A 22,662-nucleotide genomic window follows, 5' to 3' on the forward strand; every position below is an offset into this window, starting at 1 on the left:
TTTATGTAAAATGCTAACATTGATCTTTTTTTTCCAACTTAAAAAAATGTTTTTATTGATTTTTCTTTAAAATCTAAAAATTTAACATTGATCTTTATCCTAATTCTTTCATGGTAGAAGATAATTAACAAAGCAATATCCACAATGTATATTTAGTGGTTAAATAATTCAGACTTGCAGTCTAGATTTGGCTTAGTGCCAACTAGCCTTGTCAGTTCGCATTACATATTTTGCCCTAGCCATAGTTTGTTCATTTTAATAATGAAAAGTCCAAAGTTTCTTTTAATTTTCATATTCTATCAAATATCATAAAACTAAACTATGGTCAAAATAATGTCAGAATGTTTCCTGGTAGGAATTGACTTGCCTTAGTGTTTTACTTCTGTTTTCATCCTGTAGGAAGAGCTAGCAGAATAATCTTTTTTCTTTCTTTTTATAGAAATTATGATCCACAAGTAACACAACCCAAGAAATATGCCAAATCCAAGTATGACTTTGCGGCAAGGAACAACAGTGAGCTGTCAGTTCAAAAGGATAGTATTTTAGAGGTAGTAGCATTTTACCTTTACATACTCTTAGTAAAGTGGATTTATTCTATTCCTCTTTGGGTATTTACCTAAACCTTTCTCAAAGAAATGTTGAGGTCAGGCAATTATTCTTCAGTATCATTTTATTTTACCAAGGGTAGAGCAGATTAGGCACCTGTGTCTTTTTAGGAGGGCAAGTACTTTATCTGTTCGTTATTGGTCAGTTGGTTTCTTTTGGGGGGTCAGGTGGGGGTGAGTTTCTGGGCTTACTTTGCCCTCTTCCTCCTCCTGGGCTTTATTCATTTTAGAATCAAGGCTACTTATCAGGTCACATGTATATATATGTACCCTATATTTTAATAAGAGAAAACATTGTCCCTCTTCCTGTCCTAGTACCCTGGCACAAATATAGCCAGCACTGAGTGAAGTAAGGGTTGTGGGAATAATCTACCATGACTCCCAAGTCTCTTTTCTTAGTTTATAACTGAGTGTTCATCTTTTAAAATTATAATGTGGGACAAACACAGCAGTTTTTTTTTAAAAAAAAAACACTCAAGGTTTGCATAGTTTTCCTTTTTATTCCAAGGATGGAGACAACATGCAGACCTTTCTAACCGAGTTGTCTGAGTTACCTATAAGTACTTCAGATATATTGCAAATACACATTTTTGAGAGGTAATATAGGCGTTGGCTAGATTCACGATAGTGATCCCATACCTGATGTATACTAATAATTGTAATACTTAGTGTAATTCCTAGGAATCATTCATGTTAGAACATGTTTATGCTAAGTCAATTTACTAGAAGTTAAAAAAGTTTCTTGGTCTAGAAGTAAAAATTGAATTTCCTTCATAGATTGGTTTTGGTACAGAAATGATGTCTTTATTTTCTTGCATAATGACAGATCCTGGATGATAGGAAGCAGTGGTGGAAAGTTCGAAATGCAAACGGAGAATCTGGATTTGTGCCAAATAACATTTTGGATATTGTGAGACCTACAGAATCTGGATTGGGGCGTGCTGATCCACCATACACACACACCATACAGGTAATTATGATTTTTGAGCAAAACTTAACTTTAACAAATTTTAAAATTTATTACTCTTAAGAAGGATTTAAATATTTTTTTGTGTTAATCATTTTGAGGTTTAATTGGTTGTATAATTTTTTTCTAGGGTATTTCAGGGGCAATGGTGAGAGACATAAGGAAGAATTATACATATGTTTTATGGTTCAAATATTTAGGATATTGCGCAAAATGTTTTCCAGTAAATGACTGTTTCTCTGAATGCTACTTATTCATTCTACAATGTTTTTGACATTTGAAGAAGCAGTATTTCTGCCTGGTCACTCTTACCTTCTATTCAGTGGCTTCCTCTTGTTAGGCGATGGCGCTGAGACAGTGGCTGGAGGATCCAGCAGTTCATCTGCACCAGCCTTTGCCCTCCTTCTCTTCAATGTTCTGCCACTGGCCAACCTTGAACTTGCACTTATCTCCACCTGAGTATTTATTCATTTTCCTCTCTTGATTTTAAGATTACAGTGTACTTATGCTATAGGTTGCATGGGTCAGGCTTTCTCTTCTTGATCATTGAACAATCCTCGAGTCCTATGCCCCATTTCCAGAATTGAAGTGATGCTGGTTAAGGCATTCACCTTCACATCTGGATTCACTTGCTACTCAAGTATTGGGATGTTTGGTCTGACAGGATCTCTAGAGTCAGATCTGCCAACAGAGCCAGAATGGATGGATTGTCCCATGTGTAGCTTCTGAGCCTGAGGTGGCTTCCCATGTCCCAGGAAGAATTCTTTTAATTTTCAGAATTGTGAGCAAAAGATCATATCTGACCATGTAAAAATGTCATAAATTTGAGTAGAAGCTACATAGAATATGCCGTGAAATAGTTAATTTTCATGCCTAGACTTAGTAAAATACAGAAAGTCCAAACTGAGATTGTGCTCATGTGCTGCCATGGCTATTCATTCAAGCACTTCTGGCTCCTCGTAGCGTTTGAGCCTCGTGGGTTCCTGCACTTGTCCAGATCCACTCCTGTCTTATGGGAATCCAAGAATTAAACAAAGTTAAAAAAGAAAAAAATAGTGTACAATGTATATATCTTGATAACCTAAACGGATGGCAATAGAAATTCTGTGTGCTGTGCTTGCGTTTTGGCTGGCCTGATGTACATCTATATTACGTACTTATTTTATGTTCATTATTTGTCATTAGCTGTTGATGCCAAAGAAGGAGTTTGAGTTATTCAAGGTATGGTCTTTTCCATTTCCTGTGGGTTTTTGAAGTGAATTTTCTGACTTGGTTTTATTACCTTTTTCTTTCCTAAGTTCTTTCTTTTCTGATTTTGAGGTGTGGTTACTTGACATAATAGAGGCTTCTGTCTGGTTTATAAATGTGAATTATTCATGTTCTTTCCTATAGAGGTTTTGACTGAATTCCTTAAACAGTGTTAAAGAGTGTATGCTTGAAATGTATGCCAAAAAACAGGGATAGAGTCTACCCCCTTTGAGTTCTAGGGACTGTTTTTAATGTTTAACCCATGATGGACTGTTAAAGTCACTATTCACAAGGATATCCCTCATAGCTGTATGTGAGCAGAATCTGAGAGTTTATATTTTAGGTGTTAAAAATAATTATCCAAGTTTATTTCTATTTGTGTGCATGGTTGCTAGACTTGGGCAAACTTTGATAAATATCAAAAAGTTGCAAATAATGTAAATTCTAAGTATTCCCCCTACCCCGAGATTTCCTAAGGAGTTTAACTTCTCTTACCTTTTCCTGTTTACTGTTTAGGCCTCTCTTTTTCTTCAGTTTTGATTCCTGACTTGAGCCATAGTTGGCTTTTCTGTTTCAAGGTTGCTTCTGTCTAAAATTGAACCAAAACTATAAATACATATTTTAGGTAGAGAGAGTACTTTGTGAGAACATAAAATCTGTCCCTCCTGTTTTGAACAGAGCCTCATCTTATATTTTTGTCAACTTTGGCACAACCAAGAAGTTTTTTAAGTGCTCACAGGTTTCAGGAGTTTGTTTTGCTACTTTATGTAAATAGAAGCTGTGGGGATTGCCTGTTTGGGCTTCTCCCTTTTAAACTTTTTAACACTATCTGACTGTCTTCTGAAAATTTCTGGATGCAACTCCAAATGTGGTGAAGTATGTGGACTTGTGTACAAAAGTTCTGTGTATGTGTTTATGTGTGTGTGTGTGTGTGTGTGTGTGTGTGCACGCACGCGCACCCTGGTATTAAAAACAATCTATTTTTTTATCACCTGCTAAAAAGTTGGTGCTGAGCCCAACAAAACCACCAGAATCTTGTAAATTTTAATAAGCAAGCTTGACAATATGCCCTCTGCTTTCTGACATAAATACTACTCTAAAAGGATTTCTATTCTGAAAGCCTGGATGCAACACACACACACACACACACACACACACACACACACATATATATATGTCCATCATTTTATATCTCTCCAACTGTGCTGTCAGATACCTTTTATATAAACCAACAAGAAACCTTGCAGCTCACTTCAGATTGACAATAGAGATTGATGTAGATTCCAGTGACTCTAACACCCTAACCCCATAGAACTCCCCTGGATTACACACATATCAAAAGCGATTCTATGTCCTATTCATCTTCTCATTCATTCACGCCACAAACATTTACTGAATGCCGGCATCTTGCACTTGATGAGGAGGAAGACAGAGCCTGGCAGTGAGCAGGTCCTCCCTAGAGCCCTGCTGTCCCCCTTTGTGCTTGTGTGTTAGGAGCAGTGACCCTCACTCTCCTCAGACATGGCCCACACACTTTCCCCCATCTCTTCCTTCCAGTGATATCAAAATGTTGAAGTTTAAATAAACTTCTTACAAAAAACGTTTTGTATCCCTCACTGTACTGCACAAAGATACCTTAAGATTCATTGCTTATGCGTCCTTCACGCTCTCAGAGAGCAATGGCATTATGCTCCAAGGGACGATGCCAGTGATGGTGCACCTGCTGTGTGCCTGGCATGGTTTAAACACTCACAATTCTAATTTCTAATCCCCACCACAACCTTAAGAAATAGTCATATTTAATATCTGAGGAAACTGAGGCGCAGAGAAGTAACTTGTCCACAGCTACATAGCTGTGTGAAGCCAGGATTGGGACCCAGGGCCATGGATTACTCCGACAGCCCAGGCTCTGATGTACTCAGCTAGTGTGGGAACAGTGCTTAGAAAAGATTGACATCTCACTTTGTATAGACATAGAGTTTTTCTATGTTTGAGTGCTTACAGGGGTGTTTTCTTAGACTAACTTCACCGTGAATTATACTGTGATAAAAGTTAATCTGATCATTTCCCGACCTTGGGATTGGATTTTTGCCTTATGCATCATTTTTTGGATTACAATTCTTTAATTATTTTATAATTTACAAAAATAATCCAAATTGTATAATTCACTTAGAATGTAGACATCTTGTAAACAGTGGGACTAAGGGAATTAGATGTAAACTATTTCCGTAGAGAATCTACAAGTGACCCAATGTGGGAAGTACGCACAGTCCTGACTCTTATTTTCTTACCCTGTGTTGCTTCCTGTGAAGAAGTGCATATAAATAAAGGCAGCTCCTGGGGGAAGGGCACAAGAGCAGCCCTGGCCTGTTGTTCACACGCTGGGTTAGAGACTGTCTTCTGATGGCAGGGATGCTGGTACCTGGCACCAGTCGTGAATAGGTGTTGAATTGCCACCTAATGTCCCTGAGAATCAGCCTATTTAATATCCTCACCTTTGGAGTGATTTTTAACAGCTCTGTAAAGACAGCCGTTCCCACCTAATGTGTTTCCCCCATGGCTTGAGTAAAGTTTTGAAAATAAAAGGGAGGGAGGTAAAAAGAATTTATGAAAGATATGGACCATAAAAACAGATTGAGTGAAACCACAGGGAAAAGGAAGTAAGTACTTATGAAGGATGATGGAGAAATGAAGATAAATGACATATCTTTTGATAGAAATTGTGTTGTAGGGCATTGCAGGGCTTTGCAATATTTTAGCTGTGCAACAGGTGGACGGACACCCAGGGTGCTTTGTCCCCACCTGGAATCTGCTTGCTACATAATGTTTCCCATATTTCTTTTGACTTGATTCCCAGATCTCTAACTCTGTGACTGTTCATCTGCTAGAATTACCCTTTTGCCCATACAGATTCTCAAGCTGTATGCCAAGAGGAGAAACCAATCTACCCTCTATTATTTCTGATATACTCAAAGGTGTCATTAAAGAGGTCTTGCATTTACTATTAATTATTAAGTCTATGTGCTCTATATGATTATTATTATAGGTATTCTGACTTTATCAAGATACACATAATTATGAATGTCTGGTCATTACCATCTGTGAATTTAATAGAAATTGTCTTATCTTCCTGTTTCTTAGTAAGAGATACTATGATCCTGTGGGAAAGCCCCAATCTAGATTTTGATAGATGAGATTCTAGTCCCGGTTCTGCCCCTAACTAGCTGTGTGACCTTAAAGAAGGCGTTTCATTTTCTGTGCTTCAATTTGCTCAGCTGTGAAATGGAAGAGGTCAAGTTTCATGATCTCCACAATCCAGTCTAGATAGAAAAGTTTATTTTCTATCTCCATGTAAAAATAGCCCTCAAGTGAAAGTTGAAATATTTTCTGCTGGTAACTACTGAACCACTAGCCCTTCTAATTTCATGTTATGAATGTTTTGAATGCTCTTTTTCACGCTCAGTCCAGACATTCAGATACAGCGGGGCAAAGTGACCATTTTAGTAAAATGCCTTCATATTCATTCCAGCAGACCAACTGATAATATTCAGTTATTTAAAAACATTTTAATTTACTAGTAAGCTCAGAGCACTCTAGTCATCTGTTAATTAGAGGCATGGCTTTTAGTCAAGGATGGTTACTTTGTATTTTGCCTCATGTGTTGACATTTTCACAAATAAATTCTATCTATACAGGGGTTGGCAAAAGTAGGTTTATAGTTGTGAGTATATGAAATATAGTTTATTCTTGTATTATGTATTAATTATTGTATTATTATTTGTAGTACAACTGTAAACCTACCTTTGCCCACCCCTGTGTATAGATATGTATACAAATTACTGCCCAACATGCACATTTACAGAATTATAAAATTTCCTGTTTAGACTGCTTACAAGTTCAAAACTCAAGCTCACTAAAAATAGATATATATTTCCTTTTGTAAAATCATCTTTACAGAAGAATTAGTCTTATATTTAATGTATTCTGTGTGTATTCTTATAAGTGCAAGAATAAGATGAACCTATATCTTAAAATTTAGAAACATAATACTCTAATACACAAATAGTTACTGAAATGCTCTATACTGTTTGCACTGTCGTGTGAGTCTATATAATTAGTTTTCCATGGCTGGATCAGAGTGGTGGAAGTTTATTTTATTTTTACAAGCTCCTTCACTGGTTGATTTGTGGGCAGGTAATTTTACTGTCACAAACTAATTTGCTAACACTTTCTGATATTTGATGTGAAGTGTAACTGATATTATTTTAGTTCTATCTCCCATGTTAACTTTCTCCTGTGATGTGATTTGCTCTACTTTTCTAATAGCAATTACTTGGGGAGCTGTCAGAGGTAACCCGCATTTGTTCCCTCGTGGCACTTCTTTTTAATATAATTTTTGGATTCCATCTCTGGACTTAACACCCTCCAAATGTTCCAGCTGTGCCTAGTTTTCACCACAGAGTTCCAAAGAGACCAAATTTAGAAGAAAAATGTGTAGGTTAAGTTTTTAAGAATAGTTCAGTTTTAATGGCTTTGTTGGGCTTGCTTGCATAGTTTCCCCTGGGAAGCAGTGTCTTGCATGAATCAGGAGCTTATCTCCAAATACCTTTCTTTAATCCTGGAGAATTCCTACTGAGCTTTAGTGGCTGAAGAAAAATGACTCATTCTGACTTAATTATCAATAGGAAAGTAAATTTTCCATGGAGTCTAGTAATTCTGACTTATTTCAGAGAAAGAAAAAAGACAGATTTTGTTTTAAACAGAACTTTAAATATGTGTGTGGGAGATAAAGGGCAAGAGTTGGGAAGCAACAGATATGGTGTAAAAATAGGTCAACACCAAGGTGACCAATCATCCCTGTTTGCTGAGAACTGAAGGATTTGTAGGGACGTGGGCTTTCAGTGCTAGTACTGAGAAATTCCTGGGCAAACTGGGAGGAAGCAGCCAAGATTTCTTTTTTGGTTTTGAAGTTCCAGCACCCTTGGTTCAGGAGGAGAAAGCACAGGGTGCAGTTCTGCTCTCCAAAACGTTCCATAAGCTGAGGGTACATTGGAGTCATAAGTTCTCTACCTCCGACCAAAAATAGCCAAGAGACAGAAATAATGGAAGATTAGTGCATTGAATGATAGGTAAAGCAGAGTGGAGAAGATAGGAAGGAACATAGAAAAGTGAGTCTGAGGGTCAATAGTGATTCTATTTCCTCCACACCAAGAACAAGTCAGTTTCCAAAGAAAAGCTGACGTGGTTGCCATTTCAGAAGAGGGTGTCATGATTTGAGGAAGGCACGTTTCCCCCTTTTCATTTCAGGGGTTGGAAGCTCGAGGCAGGAAGAATCAAGAAAAGGGGAAAATAGCCCGGCTGGTGTGGCTCAGTGGTTGAGCATTGACCTATGAACCAGGAGGTCACTGGTTCGATTCCCTGTCAGGGCACATGCCCAGGTTGTGGGCTCGATCCCCCGTGTGGGGTGTGTAGGAGGGAGGCAGCCAGTTGATGATTCTCTCTCATCATTGATATTTCTCTCTCCTTTCTTCTCTGAAATCAGTAAAAACATATTTAAAAAAAAAAGAAAAGGGGAAAATATGCAAGTAAAAATGTATGGCATAATTTATGAAAAGTTTTCATATGGTTTCTTTGAATATACATATATGGTTAATCGAATATACATATATGTGTACTGTGGAAGCCTCTGGTTCTGTTGGGTTATACTGAGGAAGCTGCATTACGTAGCAGTGACAGGAGAACGAAGTGAGGCACAGAGAGCTGGGAGCCTGTCTCCAGGCTCGATTGTGACAGTAACACACAGTGTATTCAGTTTTCCACAGTATTATTTTGATGGCAGAACACTAGCTGTTCTTGTTTTTATGAAAGCCGAAAATATGAATCATATTATGGAATGCAGAGCTGATAGCACTTTTTTTTGGTTTGTTTGTTTAAGCCTTAAAAAAAGCGATTTAAACTCTGACATTTTTGAAATTCTATTGTGAGAATTCACTAACCCTTCATGTTATTATGTGCAAAGGACATTCCCGTCAAGGGAACATTGCATATATTTTAATCAGATGACTTTGGTGTGTGCTAAGTATTACATTTTGGTGACGTTTGCTGTATTTGGTTTGCTTTAAATATTTTATTGGCCCAAATATAGGAACATTGTTTTGTGGGGAATAATCATCATAATAAAATCAACTCTTTTATTTAATATATTAGAAATGTTTCTAGGCCTTGAATGCTGAAAGGGTCAGCAATTTCTGCTTCTCTCCCATCTAACTCCATGGCATGCTCCATGAATCGCAGCCTCACTCCTTCCGCTCCTTCCCCCTTCCAGTACCTCCCAGCATTATAAACACCTCTCCATTCTGCTTTCATCCTTGCTCTGTACCCTTCCCACCTTCTCCACCCATTGGCTGGTGAGTCGTAGCTTTTAAAGAGACAGCAGGAAAGAGCCAAGGCCCTGCCCACGCTGGTTTCCACAGGTGTTACTCATTTGCTGTGAAGCGGACTATGATGGTGGTTGGTGTGTTGTTTTTTGAATAATGATTTAATTAAAAGTGATATTTGTGTGTGGTGTGTATTTTTATGTTTTTGATCTCTGTGGAAATTGGGGAGGCCTCTAAAAATCACATTACCTTATATTTGGGCCAATTTAGAAATTAAAAGTAAATAGTACTTTTCTAACCAAAGGACCAGATTACCAAAAGGCCTGCATTTTGCACGTTATCTGCTAATTCTGGATTTAGAATAACTAAAATTGTTTGAGTGCAGTATCTAAACTTTATGCAAATTACACGTCCATTGCTCTGTATATTTGACTCTACAACAAAATAAGTGCCTTTTGTGAATTTGGAACTGGTTTTAATGCAGTTTTCTATTAGTTAAAATTATTTTATTTAAAGTTTTAGCTATTGTGTGTGGTTTAAGAGGGAATATACATGAATACTGTTTTATCATAGCCTATAATGATTTGCAAGTTATTGAAAGTTAATTGTGTATTCTATCACATCCACCTTTTTTAATACAAATCCCCACATGGCTTTTGTTCTAATATATGTTTTTGAGTTTCAGTCATCACCATATAATTAGACGTACTATTACCCTCAGCACTATCCATCCACAACATTCCCATTTTAACACTGAAAATATCTAATTGTAAGAAATTTGCATTAAGATGCTGGCACAGTTATGACTTGAATAAATTAACATTTAAAAATTGCTTGCTTACTTTACAGCAAAGTTCTTTTAGCTACCGAAATATTGCCCTCTTCTTAACAAATTACTTAGAAACAAAATTAAACATTTTTAATATAACATACATTTAAAGTAAGGAATAGGTAATGCTCTATGTTATTGATATTTAGACTTCCAGTGCAATGAGAAGTTTTTATTAATGGAAATTATGAAATAATCAGAAATCCTTTGACCTACCCTGGTTGTGTATGATTCCAAGTTCAAATTTTGTTTTATTATTAATACTTCTATTTCCTTTTGGTATATTCTTTTGACTCCTTAATTTACATTTTGATTTGAACAAGTACATAGAGTATTCATTTTTTAATGATTATTATACTGTACAGGACTGGGATGTGTGTGTATATGTCTGTGTATATACACCTACATATATAAATTTGCAATTAAGTTTACAAGTAAATTACCAAAAATGTCCTGTCAAAGTATACTTTGTTTTCCTAGACTAGGTTTATGTTTTTACAACTTCAAATTAATTGTTTGTCTTTTTACAGAAGCAAAGGATGGAGTATGGTCCAAAGCCCACTGACCCTCCCTCTGCTCCATCGCCTCCTCCAACGCCAGCTCCTGTTCCTGTCCCCCTCCCACCGACCACTCCAGCACCTGTTCCCGTGTCAAAGGCCCCTGCAAACGTCACCCGTCAGAACAGCAGCTCCAGTGACAGTGGAGGCAGTTTTATGCGAGATAGCCAGAGGCACAAACAGCTGCCTGTGGACCGTAAGTTCCCCGGGGTGGGGGTGGGGGGGAGGAGCGCACAAAAACTTCACAGTGCGTTCTGCAAGTTAAAAGCACTGCTAGGTAAAATATTGTTTCTTATTGGTTTTACTGGCACTAAATATTAAATATAAATAATAGTCCTTTATACGTGCATCATGCTTGGTAGATTGCAAAGATTTTCACCTCGTTTTTTTTATCCTCCAAGTAATTTTGAAAAACAGGAAGCTCTGTCCTCCAGTATGTGTATTTCTACACATATTCCAACACTGTCATGGTGGTGGGTTGAAGACTCTGGAGCCACACATACTTTTTTTTTTTTTAATATATTTTATTAATTTGTTACAGAGAGGAAGGGAGAGAGATAGAGAGTCAGAAACATCAATGAGAGAGAAAAATCGATCAGCTGCCTCCTGCACACCTCCCACATCCATTGAGCCAAACCGATTTCGGCATGGAGCCACACATACTTGAGTGTGCACACTGACACATCACTTAGTGACTATGTGTCCTTCAACAATTTAATAATCTTCTGTACTTTGATGTCTGAAAAATGGGGAGAAATAATGGTTTCTACTTCTACGAGTGATTGTGAAGATTCAATGAGATAATGCATAGGGAGCACTTAGATCAGTTGTTCTTGGTCAGGGGTGATTTTACCCCCCTCCCCCCAGGGACATGTGGTATTGTCTGAAGATGTACTTTGATCACAGTTGTGTAGATGCTATTGGTATCTAATAGTTAGATCCAGGGAGGTTTAGCAGTATCTTAAAATGAACAGGACCCTCTTCTCCCCAACCCCCAACAGAATTATCTGGCCCAAAATGTCAGTGGTGTTGAGGTAGAAAAGCCCTGGTTGATTTTGACCAATATGCCACATTATAAGCAGTCAGTAAATATTTGCTGATATCATCATCTCTATCATCACCATAGTTTTCCTGCTCCTTTTCCTTATATTTGCTATTCTTGCATATATATATGCACAGGAATACTAACTTAATATGATCATTTTGCCAATAGCAGTTTCAAATTTGGTCTCTGGATTCAGATTTCATGTAATTTATATTTTAACTTTAGTCTTTCATAAATTTAAATTTGAACGGTTTCTGTGAAAACCAGATTTATTTTTTATTTTTATTTTTTTTAAAATATATTTTATTGATTTTTTACAGAGAGGAAGGTAGAGGGATAGAGAGTTTGAAACATCGATGAGAGAGAAACATCGATCAGCTGCCTCCTGCACGCCCCTTACTGGGGATGTGCCTGCAACCAAGGTACATGCCCTTGACCGGAATCGAACCTGGGACCTTTCAGTCCGCAGGCCGACGCTCTATCCACTGAGCCAAACCAGTTAGGGCTGAAAACCAGATTTAAATAAACAAAAAGAAAAAACACTGTGACAAACTTTGGATTATCCTTTTTAGTACTGGGAATAGCAATGTAGATAATTTGAAAACTAAAGATAATTCTAAGATAATTTTTATTTTGCTATATCTTATTGTATATATTGGCCTATTTACTCTTTAAATTATGTTTTATAAGCATTATAAAATTATTTTGCATGATCTATATTTGATAGATAAAAATTCTTGGAAAACTGGAACCAGGAATGCATTTCTTCACTCTGGTGTGTGTGTGTAAAGGATATGTAATATATAAAGGGTGTGTGTATATAAAGGGTACTTAGTAAATAAAGGGTGTGTGTGTGTGTGTGTGTGTGTGTGAAGGATATCTATATATATAAAAGCCTAAGTGATCGTCTGATCGTTCGACCGGCCAACAGTAGCTATGATGCACAATGACAACCAGGGGGCAGACACTCTCACCGATAGCTATGACATGCACTGTCCACAAAGGGAAAGATGCTCAACACAGGAGCTGCTGAGCTGCGGTGATTTAGCAGCTGCGGTTCTCAGGTGACGCACCTGGAACCAGAGAGGAGGGAGCCTGATTCCAGGGTGTGTCACCCGAGAACCATCCTCTTGCAATCCGGGACCCCTCAGGGGCTGTCGGAGAGCCGGTTTCAGCCAGATCCCCACAGGCCAGGCCAAGGGACCCCACGGGTGCACGAATCTGTGCACCGGGCCTCTAGTTTAGTATATAAAGGGTGTGTGTGTGAAGGATATTTAGTATATAAAGGGTATGTGTGTGTGAAGGATAGCTATATATATAAAAGCCTAAGTGACCATTACGACCGAACAACTGGAATGACCAGTCGACCAGTTGCTATGACACGCACTGAACACCAGGGATCAGACGCTCAATTCAGGAGCTGCCCCCTGATGGTCAGTGCACTCCCACAGCCAACCTCTCGTGGACCCTCCCCCTGGCCATACCCTCCCCCTGATTGGCTCCAATTGGAGGGGTGGTGGCCGCCAACCTCCCATGGCTCCTCCCCCCAGCTGGCCAGCCCCCCTGATGGCCCCAATGGGGGGGCCAGCTGGCCAACCTCCCGCAGCCCCTCCTCTCTGCCGGCTGGCCCCCCACCCATGCACAAATTCGTGCACTGGGCCTCTAGTTTAGTATATAAAGGGTGTGTGTGAAGGATATTTAGTATATAAAGAGTGTTTGTGTGAAGGATATTTTTCATTCTCTCAATATGGCCTCTCTTGGGGCTCCATTCTGGGTTCTTTTCTCCATTAACATACTTTTACTGTAGATGATCAATCTATTTCCCTTCCTTTCCATACCCTCTGTGCTGGTGGAAAAGGAATTAATCCCAAATTTGTTTTCATATCAACTCTCATCTGACATCCTGATACATGTATTAAAACTATCCTATGTAATAAAAGCCTAATATGCTAAGTGTCCGGTCAGCCAGTCGGTCATTCAACCAATCAAAGCATAATATGCTAATGATATGTTAAGGGCGCTCAACCACTTGCACTGACCACCAGGGGGCAGACGCTCAGAATGGTAGGTTAGCTTGCTGCTGAGGTCCGGTCGATCGGGACTGAGCAAGATGGGCTGGACACACCCTGGAATCCTTCCGCGTCCCTCCCTGGCCCCGATCGTGCAGGGGTCCCTTGGCCTGGCCTACGCCCTCTCGCAATCCAGAACCCCTCAGGGGATGTCAGAGAGCCAGTTTCAGCTCAACAGTGGAACGACCGGTCACTATGATGTGCACTGACCACCATGGGGCAGATCCTCAGCGCAGGAGCTGCCCCCTGGTGGTCAGTGCACTCGCACAGGGGGAGTGCTGCTCAGCCAGAAGCTGGGCTCATGGCTGGTGAGCACAGCATCAGTGGCGGGAGTTTCTCCCGCCTCTGTGGCAGCACTATGGATGTCCGACTGACAGGTTAGGTCCACTCCCTGAGAGAGGGCGTAGGCCAAGCTGAGGGACGTCCCCTCCCCCAAGTGCACGAATTTCATGCACCAGGCCTCTAGTTAACTTTATAGTTGTGATTTAATGCTTAAGATTCAAATTCAAAACCAAATTACTGAATCTTTCACTCCTATTTTATCCTACTGTTTTTCTCACCTCAGTAAATCCCAGCCACTTCTATTCAGTTGTGGTCAATTTTGATACATTAAAAAAGAAAGAAAAAGAACAAGTAAAACTATTACTACTTAATTGTTCTAGAAATTCTGGTTATGTGGGTGAAGTGTAAGCCTATTTTATACATTACTCTCTCTTCCGAGGGGTGAGCCAATTTAAAATCACCTTATCTACATCTTGATCTCACCAAAAAAACTAACGGAAAAACAAAGTTTTGGAAAAACAATGAACTCTGCAGCTAAAACCAATGTGTGTGTGTGAGAATGTGTGTAAATGTGTGTGAGTATATGCTACTAAATTAAAAAAAAAATTTGTGTATTTTTAAAAGATGTTTATATTTTTTCAAAGACACTAAAGACATAGTTTTGTGATGAGAAAGTTCTATAAATGTTTTTATTGATTTCTCTATGGGAAAGACATTTCCTGTTAAAAAGTTCTGTTCTTTCTTCATTCTACCACAAGTTTATGACATTTCCCTCATTGGATACGTCAGCACAGTAATCTTTGATACCGTGACAGTCCTTCCAGGCCTAGGATCAGAGTTCATAGGCATCCAGCCCCCATTTCGATGGTCTGTGGGTTGGGACAGTTTGTTCTTTGTCCTAGCCTAAGAAACTAAGAATAACCTAATGGGAAAGAGGATAGTTGGAATACTTTAAAGATAGAGAACTCTCTTGGTAATTGTGACTCATCATTTTCAAGTCTGTTTTTCATAAGTAAAAGAGGGCCTTTGCTCTATAAAACACAACCTCTCTTCCAAAATTAACGCATGTGCTTGTTTCCTTAAAATAATAAAAAATTTATATTTACTCACATAAAATTCCTTTTAAAGATATCTCAATAATATGGTTTGACATTAAATAAATATATTTCATTTTATAAAATAAGTATTTTTGGATAGCTTCTTCTCGAGCACTTTTGGAGAACAGTTTATTTTCTGAATGGCTGTTGGAGGGTCTCAGCAGTCGTTTAGAACCAGGTAGACGTGTGTATTCACTGATTGCCTGAGTTCTGTCAAAGTACGCGACTATGCTGCCCTCAATATTCTCTGCTTACTGCCTGGACTTGTGATAAAAAGAAAATGGAAGGAACCGCAAAGCCAGTACTCCCGCATAAAAATGTTACCAAATAGCCATGAATAAGGGGAAAGGTCAGCACGGCAGTTTGTAAAATGTAGCAAGTAGCAAGAACCAGACTCCTTTTGCCTATTCACACTATCTGCTTGGAGCCCCGTGTCATATAAACTTTTCAAATAGACTTACCGGAGGGTTCAAAAAGGCTTTTCTCTCCTCAATTTGAAGATATCAGTGCTTTAGTTGTTTTGCATTTCTTCCATGCCTTTGAAATGTTAGCCCTTATTATTTGGGCTTAATCATTTGTAATCAGAAGTGTCATTTTAGAAAGAGTTGTAAAGTTAGTCTGGTTTGTTGTTGTGTACCAGAACATCGCCAATGGAAACCAAAGCCAGGGCACATTACAAGAGGTGTTTGTACTCCCTGGGAAATGACCATGGTGTGGACAGACCACAGGTGATCACGCAGTGGCCGAGTCAACAGACAAGAAAATAAATCTCTTAGTATAGTGATCATTTTTCTTTTTTATTCCTTTGAGAAAGTATGATGTGATTTGAAAGAGTTAATAAATGAAATGCATGCAATGAGTTACTTAAATGTGACAATCCATAATAGTTCCTGTCACTCCTTCTAGCCCTCTCATCCTCCCTCCCTCCTTCTCACCCTTCTTCCCTCCCTCCCTGTCTCCCTTCCTCCCTCGCCTCTCGCTTCCTCCCTCCTTCCTTCCCTCCCTCCCTCCCTCTCTTTTTTCCATTTCTCCCTCCCTTTGTCCATGTCCATCCCTCCCCCGCTCTCTTCCTTTCTCCTATTTTCTTTTGATGACTTCTTCAAAATGTTTCCTGAATACTTGAATTGAAGCATTTAAAACAAAGTAGACTGAAATAACACTATATGAGTTTTGTCACACTTTCACTTATTTCTCAGGGACACCAAACACTTTCTAAAACACTCTCCTTGGGGGAGGATGGGGAAGGGGGATCATAGTATAATGGTCACAAAAAGCTCCCTTTGTGACCTGGTCATTAGTTAAGTGGATTACTACATATCAGGTCTTTGTACTTAATCCTTGAAGGTGATATACAAATAATATATCTGTATTTTTTAAATACACAAACATATTAGTCCCCTTCCCATGCATTTATTTCTTCCCCATTTTTCTCATAAAGATGTGTTCATGTATGCATTCTTTCCTTAAGAATAAAATAAGTAGGGGAGAGTCATAGTAGGTAAGTCAAACGAAGGTAGTTTCAATGACTATGGCCATAAACTCATTGAGTCTAAGTCAGAAACCAGTTCTTGCTAAATTATGCTACTAATTAACAATGTGGTTCTGACACATCATTTCTCCTCTTTTGGCATTCATTTTGTTATCTAGTTATTTTAGGGCTTTGCTAGTAATGTTTTTCAAAGTCTCAGTGAAAACGGCAGCAGAATGCCTCGTTCATTCATTTAAGTCAGAGGTTATTTATTGAATTCCTACACTGTTCCAGATAAAGCAAACAGAACAGCCAAACTTGTTTTTCGCCTCAGGCATCTGTTTTAATGAAAGGATATAGGTAGGTAGGTAGGTAGGTAGATAGATACTAGTAGGTGGATAAATTGATAGTGAACATTAGAAGGTGCTAAGTGACCAAGAATGATAAAGCCTGTGATGGGGAGGAGGTTGCAGTTTTAAACGGCGGAAATCTAAGGGAGGGAAGGAGAACCATAGGGCTGTGTGGAGGAAGCATTCCAGGCAGAGGCTCTTAAATGTGAAGAGCACCAAGGAAGCCACTGGGAACGAGAGTTGGAGGTCATGGAGGGCCTTTTCCTGGGAGTAATTGGGAGGAGAAGAGTTGCAATATCCGACTTACACTTTTAAAAAGATCATTTCAGCTGTTGTATTGAGAAAAGAATGAAGAGCAAGAGGTGGGTGGTGGAGAGGAGAAGCAGGGCGAGCTGTGAATAGGCTGGTGGCTTAGACCAAGCTGGTAATGGAAAAAAAATGGAGTGGAGTGGTTGGATTTTTGTTATATTTTGATGGCAGGATTAACAGGATGTGCTGATGAATTGGATGTTATCGAGGACAAAAGGGACTCAGCATAGCTCCATGGTATTCTGCCACAGGAACTGGAAAAATAGAATTATCTTTAACTAGGTTGGGAAGTCTAGCATAAAAGCAAGCTCCAGGAAGAAGATAAGCAGATAGGATTGGACGTGTTATATTTGAGATCTCTAGTACACATCTAAACGACTCCATCAAGGAGGCCGTGGGCATGTGGATCCAAAGTCCCAGGAGCGTCTGGACTGGAGAGACCATCGTGGCCGGCATTAGCTTCTCAGTGGCATTTAAAGCCCTGAGCCTGGTCCCAGTGGTCACTGATGACGTGAGTGCAGGCAGAGAGGAGGTCCCAGGGTGCCCTGGGCTATTTCCATGTTACTTACCTGGGGAGATGAGAATATTCAGCAAAGTATACTGAGAAGGAGAGGCCCAGGGAGACATAGCAGGAGTGTGGTGTCCTGAAGGCCACAAGAAGTGTTTCTGGGAATTGCCTCCCTCAGTGTTGCTGATAGGTTAAGTGAGACAAGAACTGGGAACCTACCACTGGAGTTTAGCAAAGTGTCGTAGAGGGAGGGCCAGGAGCCTAATGACAGTGAATGTAAGAGAACATTGGAGAATGGAAGTGGAAGTGCGCTCGTATAGACAGCTTTTCAGAGAGTTTTGCTGAAAGGAGAGCAGAGAAATGGGCAGGAATGGGAGGGAGCATGGGGTCAAGAAAGGGCTTATTTAAAGGAGAGAAATAATAAGAAAATCATAGCATGTTAGTGTGCTGATGAAATGATTTAGTGCAAGAGGGAAATTGGTGACCCAAGATAAGTAGAGGAGACATTACCGTCCAATATTTAAATGGAGGACAGGGGGCCTGTGCGTGTAGAGGGGTGGCCCGAGGAGCATCGTGTAATAGGAAGGAAGGAGGAAGGCGACAAGTGCGGGGAACGGGCTGGGTGGTGAGGAGAGCTGTAGGGGAACTTAGGGAGATTCTCTTCTAACTTTTTAAATATTTTTTCAGAAATTAGGAAAATGAGATTATCAGTTTAGGGTAAGGATTGGGTAGTAAGGTGCTGGAGGTTTACTGAGAAAGAAGATAGTAAATACTTTGGAAAAGTGGGCAATTATATGTCTAGCACAGCATTTCTCAACCTGAGCCCTGTTGACATTTTGGGCTGGATAATTCTGCTGCAGGAGACTGACCTGTGCATTGTAGATTGTTCTGCGCATCCCAGGCCTCTACCCATCACCCCAACTGTGGCATCTAAAAGTGGCTCCGGCCATTGTCAGATGTCTCCTGGGGTCAAACTTTCCAGCAGTGGAGACCACTGGCCTAGGGAAATGTAGTGTGATTGTCAGAGGGCATTAACAACTCAGTTGAGGTTCACGTTCATGAATTTAACATGAGACCATTCAGCATTGTTGTGTTATACTCAGTGGGCAGGTGCAGGCACAGAATAAGCAGAAAGTTAGGTTTAACAAGCATTGGAGTTCTGCCAAGTGAGTACAATGAAGAGAGAAAAGAAAAGCTAGGGAGTGGTTTTAATAATTGATCACGGAATTTGTGCTGAGTGAGGATGAAAGTGAGGAAAGATGGTTGGAACACTAGGTAATATATGTTCTATGGGGTGGAAGGATTATTGGCATTGGGGTTCTGGAGAGTGAGATGTGTTAGGAGTTTTCAGAAATAACCTACTCGGTGTCGGTATCTAGGAAGGAAATCGCAGATGGAGGAGGTGCAGGACGAGCTCATCCACAGGCTGACCATTGGCCGGAGTGCAGCCCAGAAGAAGTTCCATGTGCCACGGCAGAATGTGCCAGTTGTCAACATCACTTATGAATCCACACCAGAGGACGTGAAGACGTGGTTACAGTCAAAGGGCTTCAACCCTGTGTAAGTCTCTCTGGGAGTTCCCCACAGTTTTGTGTGTAAGCATGCATTGTTTTCACTCTCGTCACCAAGATGTCACAAATGACTCTAGAAATGTAAGAGCCCAAACTGCCTTTGTTAATCTCAGGAAATGGCTGTAGCTGTTTATAGCTAAAAAAGACTTGGAAGAAGCAGAAATAACTCTCCTTTGAGGGCACCCTGTTTTCTGAGTGGTGGTGTCGCATCCCTGGTCCCTTCAGTGAACTGTCTGCAGCGTTGAGACTGCAGCTTCTCGTCTCCCTTCTCAGGCCACTCGGGAGGGACTCTTAGGCAGACTCCGGACCATGCAGGGCAGAGAGCCTCTCTCCTGCTGCCGGATATAGTGCCGGGCAAATAAAAAACAGGTAACATTGCCTGTTGTGAACCATAATCTGATCGGTTTTTTCCTTTAGTGAACCCATGTTAAAGTTTCTAACGTACCTATTATTTTTGTTAACAGCTTATGTGTTCGTTTGTTTTTTAAACTCCCTTTACTTGATTTTGAGTCTCTGTACACACTCTTTTTAAATGATTAAAAATTTTCTCAATTACAGTTTACATTCAATCTTATTTTGTATTAGTTTCAGGTATTCAGCATGATGGTTAGACAATCATACTTTACAAAGTGTTCCCCCGATATTTCCAGTACCCACCTGGCACCATACATAGTTATTGCCGTATTATTGACTGTATTCCCTATGCGGTGCTTCACATCCCTGTGACTGTTCTGTAGCCACCAATCTGTACTTCTCAATCCCTCCACCTTTTTCACCCATTCCCCCAACTCCCTCCCCTCTATGTCTGTTTCTGTTATGTTTATTTATTTTGTTCTTTAGATTTCACATGTAAGTGAAATCATATGGTATTTGTCTTTGTCTGACTGACTCATTTCACTTAGCATAATACCTTTTGGGCCCATTCATGCTGTTGCAAATGGTAAGGTTTCATTCTTTCTTATGGCTGTTTATTATTCATACTTTTAAACCTTTTTTCTTATTATTATTTAAGAAGACCCCTTAACATTTCTTGTAATACTTGTTTGGTTGTGATGAACTCCTTTCAGCTTATGTGTTTTGACACAATAAACTATTTAACTAATACATATTCAAGAAAACTTGAGTATTATAAACTCACTTGCCCAGCATGACTTAAAAGTGAGATTCACTGGTTAGTCAATTACCTTTTACTAGAAAGTTCTCTCTTCTTCCTATGAAACATAAAATTTCAAGGAATTGGTCCTAAACAATAATGATACTACACCAATTGGCTCCTTTCTGATACTTTATACTCATATAGCAGGGGTGGGGAACGTCTTGCCTGTGGGCCATATAAGGCTATTGAAATCATTTGGTCTGGCCCTGCCAAGGCATTAGGGGTGAGTTTATTAAATGTTTGACCAAATATAGCAGGCTACTTTTTAAGTGTATAATTTTGTATGGCTTGAGAATCTATAATAATAAAAGTGTAATATGCTAATTAGACTGGACAGCCAACAACCTTCCAGACAATCTTCCGGACGAAGTCGGGGCTGCAGCTGCGGGATCGAGGCAGCTGCCGCAGCTGCGAAGGCCTCCTCTTGCACAAATTTCATGCATTGGGCCTCTAGTGATGTTATAAATATCCAAATGGCCCTTGGCAGGAAAAAGGTTCCCCACCCCTGTGATATAGCCTCCGGGTCACATCACGCATGTCCCTGTCCTTAACTGGACTTAGCAGTGTAGTACCATTTGATGAGTTCCAGTGTATGAAACACTTAGAAAAGAGGTTATAGCAGGACCAGAAATGTTTTCTTTTCTTTTTAATAGACAATATTTCTAATCCTCTATTTCTTTGTCCTTTTTTTTAGGACTGTCAATAGCCTTGGAGTATTAAATGGTGCACAACTTTTCTCTCTCAATAAAGATGAACTGAAGACAGTCTGCCCAGAAGGGGCCAGAGTCTTTAACCAAATCACCGTCCAGAAAGCCGCATTAGAGGTAGGACTTGTCAACCTGAGGTGGTGGTGTGCATTCGTCAGGAGTGTAGACCCTAATTGAAAGCTCTGGACTCATCTGTTTATGTCCATGTTGGTCAGTTTCCCTTCCAAACAGAGCTGCATTAAGTTTGACTCAGCATTTGTAATTTGTCACCAGGGACCATCAGTGACCATTTGCAGGGAGATTAATTTGTTATAAATGCTCGTGTAACAGGAAGCTAGGGCATATATTTTTGGACATTTAATGAAAACATAGTGTTCTCATTTTATATGCATTAGCTATTTCTGTAGGAATTTCCATTTTGACACAGTAATGGACATTTACTTCTGAGTGAGTAAATGCTTTAAGAGGCCAGAACTCTTTTGCCTTTTCTTAGTGTTTAGTTTGGAGACTCCAGTAGGTTAGAGGTTACAAGTTCTTAAAACCGTGGCTGTGTGTCTCAGGCCTCGTTATACATCTAAACAGTCAGAGGGAAAATACCAGCAAGGCATCATGAACATATGAACATAGGGAGCCCTCAGGGTAGTTATTTAGTCCTGGTTGTCCGTGGAGAAGCAGAGTAGATAATTTCTAGATTGTATGTATTTAAGCTTCCACTATCCTACTCCACTTAAAAATGGGCCTTGTAGGGGTAGTTTCCAACTTTACATCTCACAGCACTTAATAGCCTTCATTTTTTGTTCTACTTGGACTCAAATGAAAGGAGATAGGCTTTGGCGTGAAATTGATACATGATTATCTCCAGCAGGTATATTATGTAAATTCAGTACTCAACTCAGAGTAAAATAACTTCATGCATACAACCCTGTAACTATTCTCATTCAGGAAAATTCTACTTCCCTTGGAAATTTTCCCACATTGATCTGTACATATCAGGCTCCTTGCATATGGAATATGAATAAGGAAGTATGTCTTTTCCGAGGCAGTTTTGTTAGCATTATAATACATTCTAATTTTATTGAGAGTGTATACATACTTCCTGAGGGTATGATAAAAGTGCCGTATTCCTAGCGTTGCTGGATTCCTTTGTTCAGACTCCTTTTCATTGTCATTTGCCCTGACTGCCCATGTCCTCCTGGTCCCTCGCTCCTGTTCCTCTGGCTGAGAATTGAGGCAGAGACTGACTACCTGAGGTTCTTCATCCTTCTCAGCTGCCTTCCCACCACGCCCTTCTCTTGCATTTAGTTCATTTATTAGATTACTTACCTATGTTTCCAGAAACTTTGATTGATAAGAATAGGATAAGGAGGACGCACAGGGGCTGCAGGAGGGCTTGGAAAGGAGAAAAGCCGAGCTGACGTCAGAAGGTCAGCACCGTGTGGAGGGAAACTCAGTGTGTTCTGAGACAGTCTTTGGGCCTGATTTCGAATTCCCTAAAGGGGTATGAGTTATCTTCTTAG

The 22,662-nt window shown here is 39.8% G+C and overlaps 1 protein-coding gene across 6 annotated transcripts in view; it reads left to right on the top strand.

Moving 5' to 3' along the window:
• The window catches only part of EPS8 (epidermal growth factor receptor pathway substrate 8), a 172,304-nt gene that overhangs the window by 147,732 nt on the left and 1,910 nt on the right, over window positions 1–22,662 (top strand). For 5 of the 6 annotated variants that reach the window (XM_014540175.1, XM_014540173.1, XM_014540174.1 and 2 more), the window contains 6 exons: window positions 440–548; window positions 1,432–1,575; window positions 2,758–2,793; window positions 10,557–10,779; window positions 19,091–19,271; window positions 21,133–21,262. In XM_014540175.1, the coding sequence (XP_014395661.1) occupies window positions 440–548; window positions 1,432–1,575; window positions 2,758–2,793; window positions 10,557–10,779; window positions 19,091–19,271; window positions 21,133–21,262 (823 nt within the window). The remainder of the gene's footprint in view (window positions 1–439; window positions 549–1,431; window positions 1,576–2,757; window positions 2,794–10,556; window positions 10,780–19,090; window positions 19,272–21,132; window positions 21,263–22,662) is intronic. The other variant, XM_014540171.1, reaches the window with a different exon arrangement.

This window comes from Myotis brandtii, unplaced genomic scaffold (genome assembly GCF_000412655.1).
Source record: "Myotis brandtii unplaced genomic scaffold, ASM41265v1 scaffold237, whole genome shotgun sequence".
In the NCBI taxonomy this organism is placed as follows: Eukaryota; Metazoa; Chordata; class Mammalia; order Chiroptera; family Vespertilionidae; genus Myotis; species Myotis brandtii.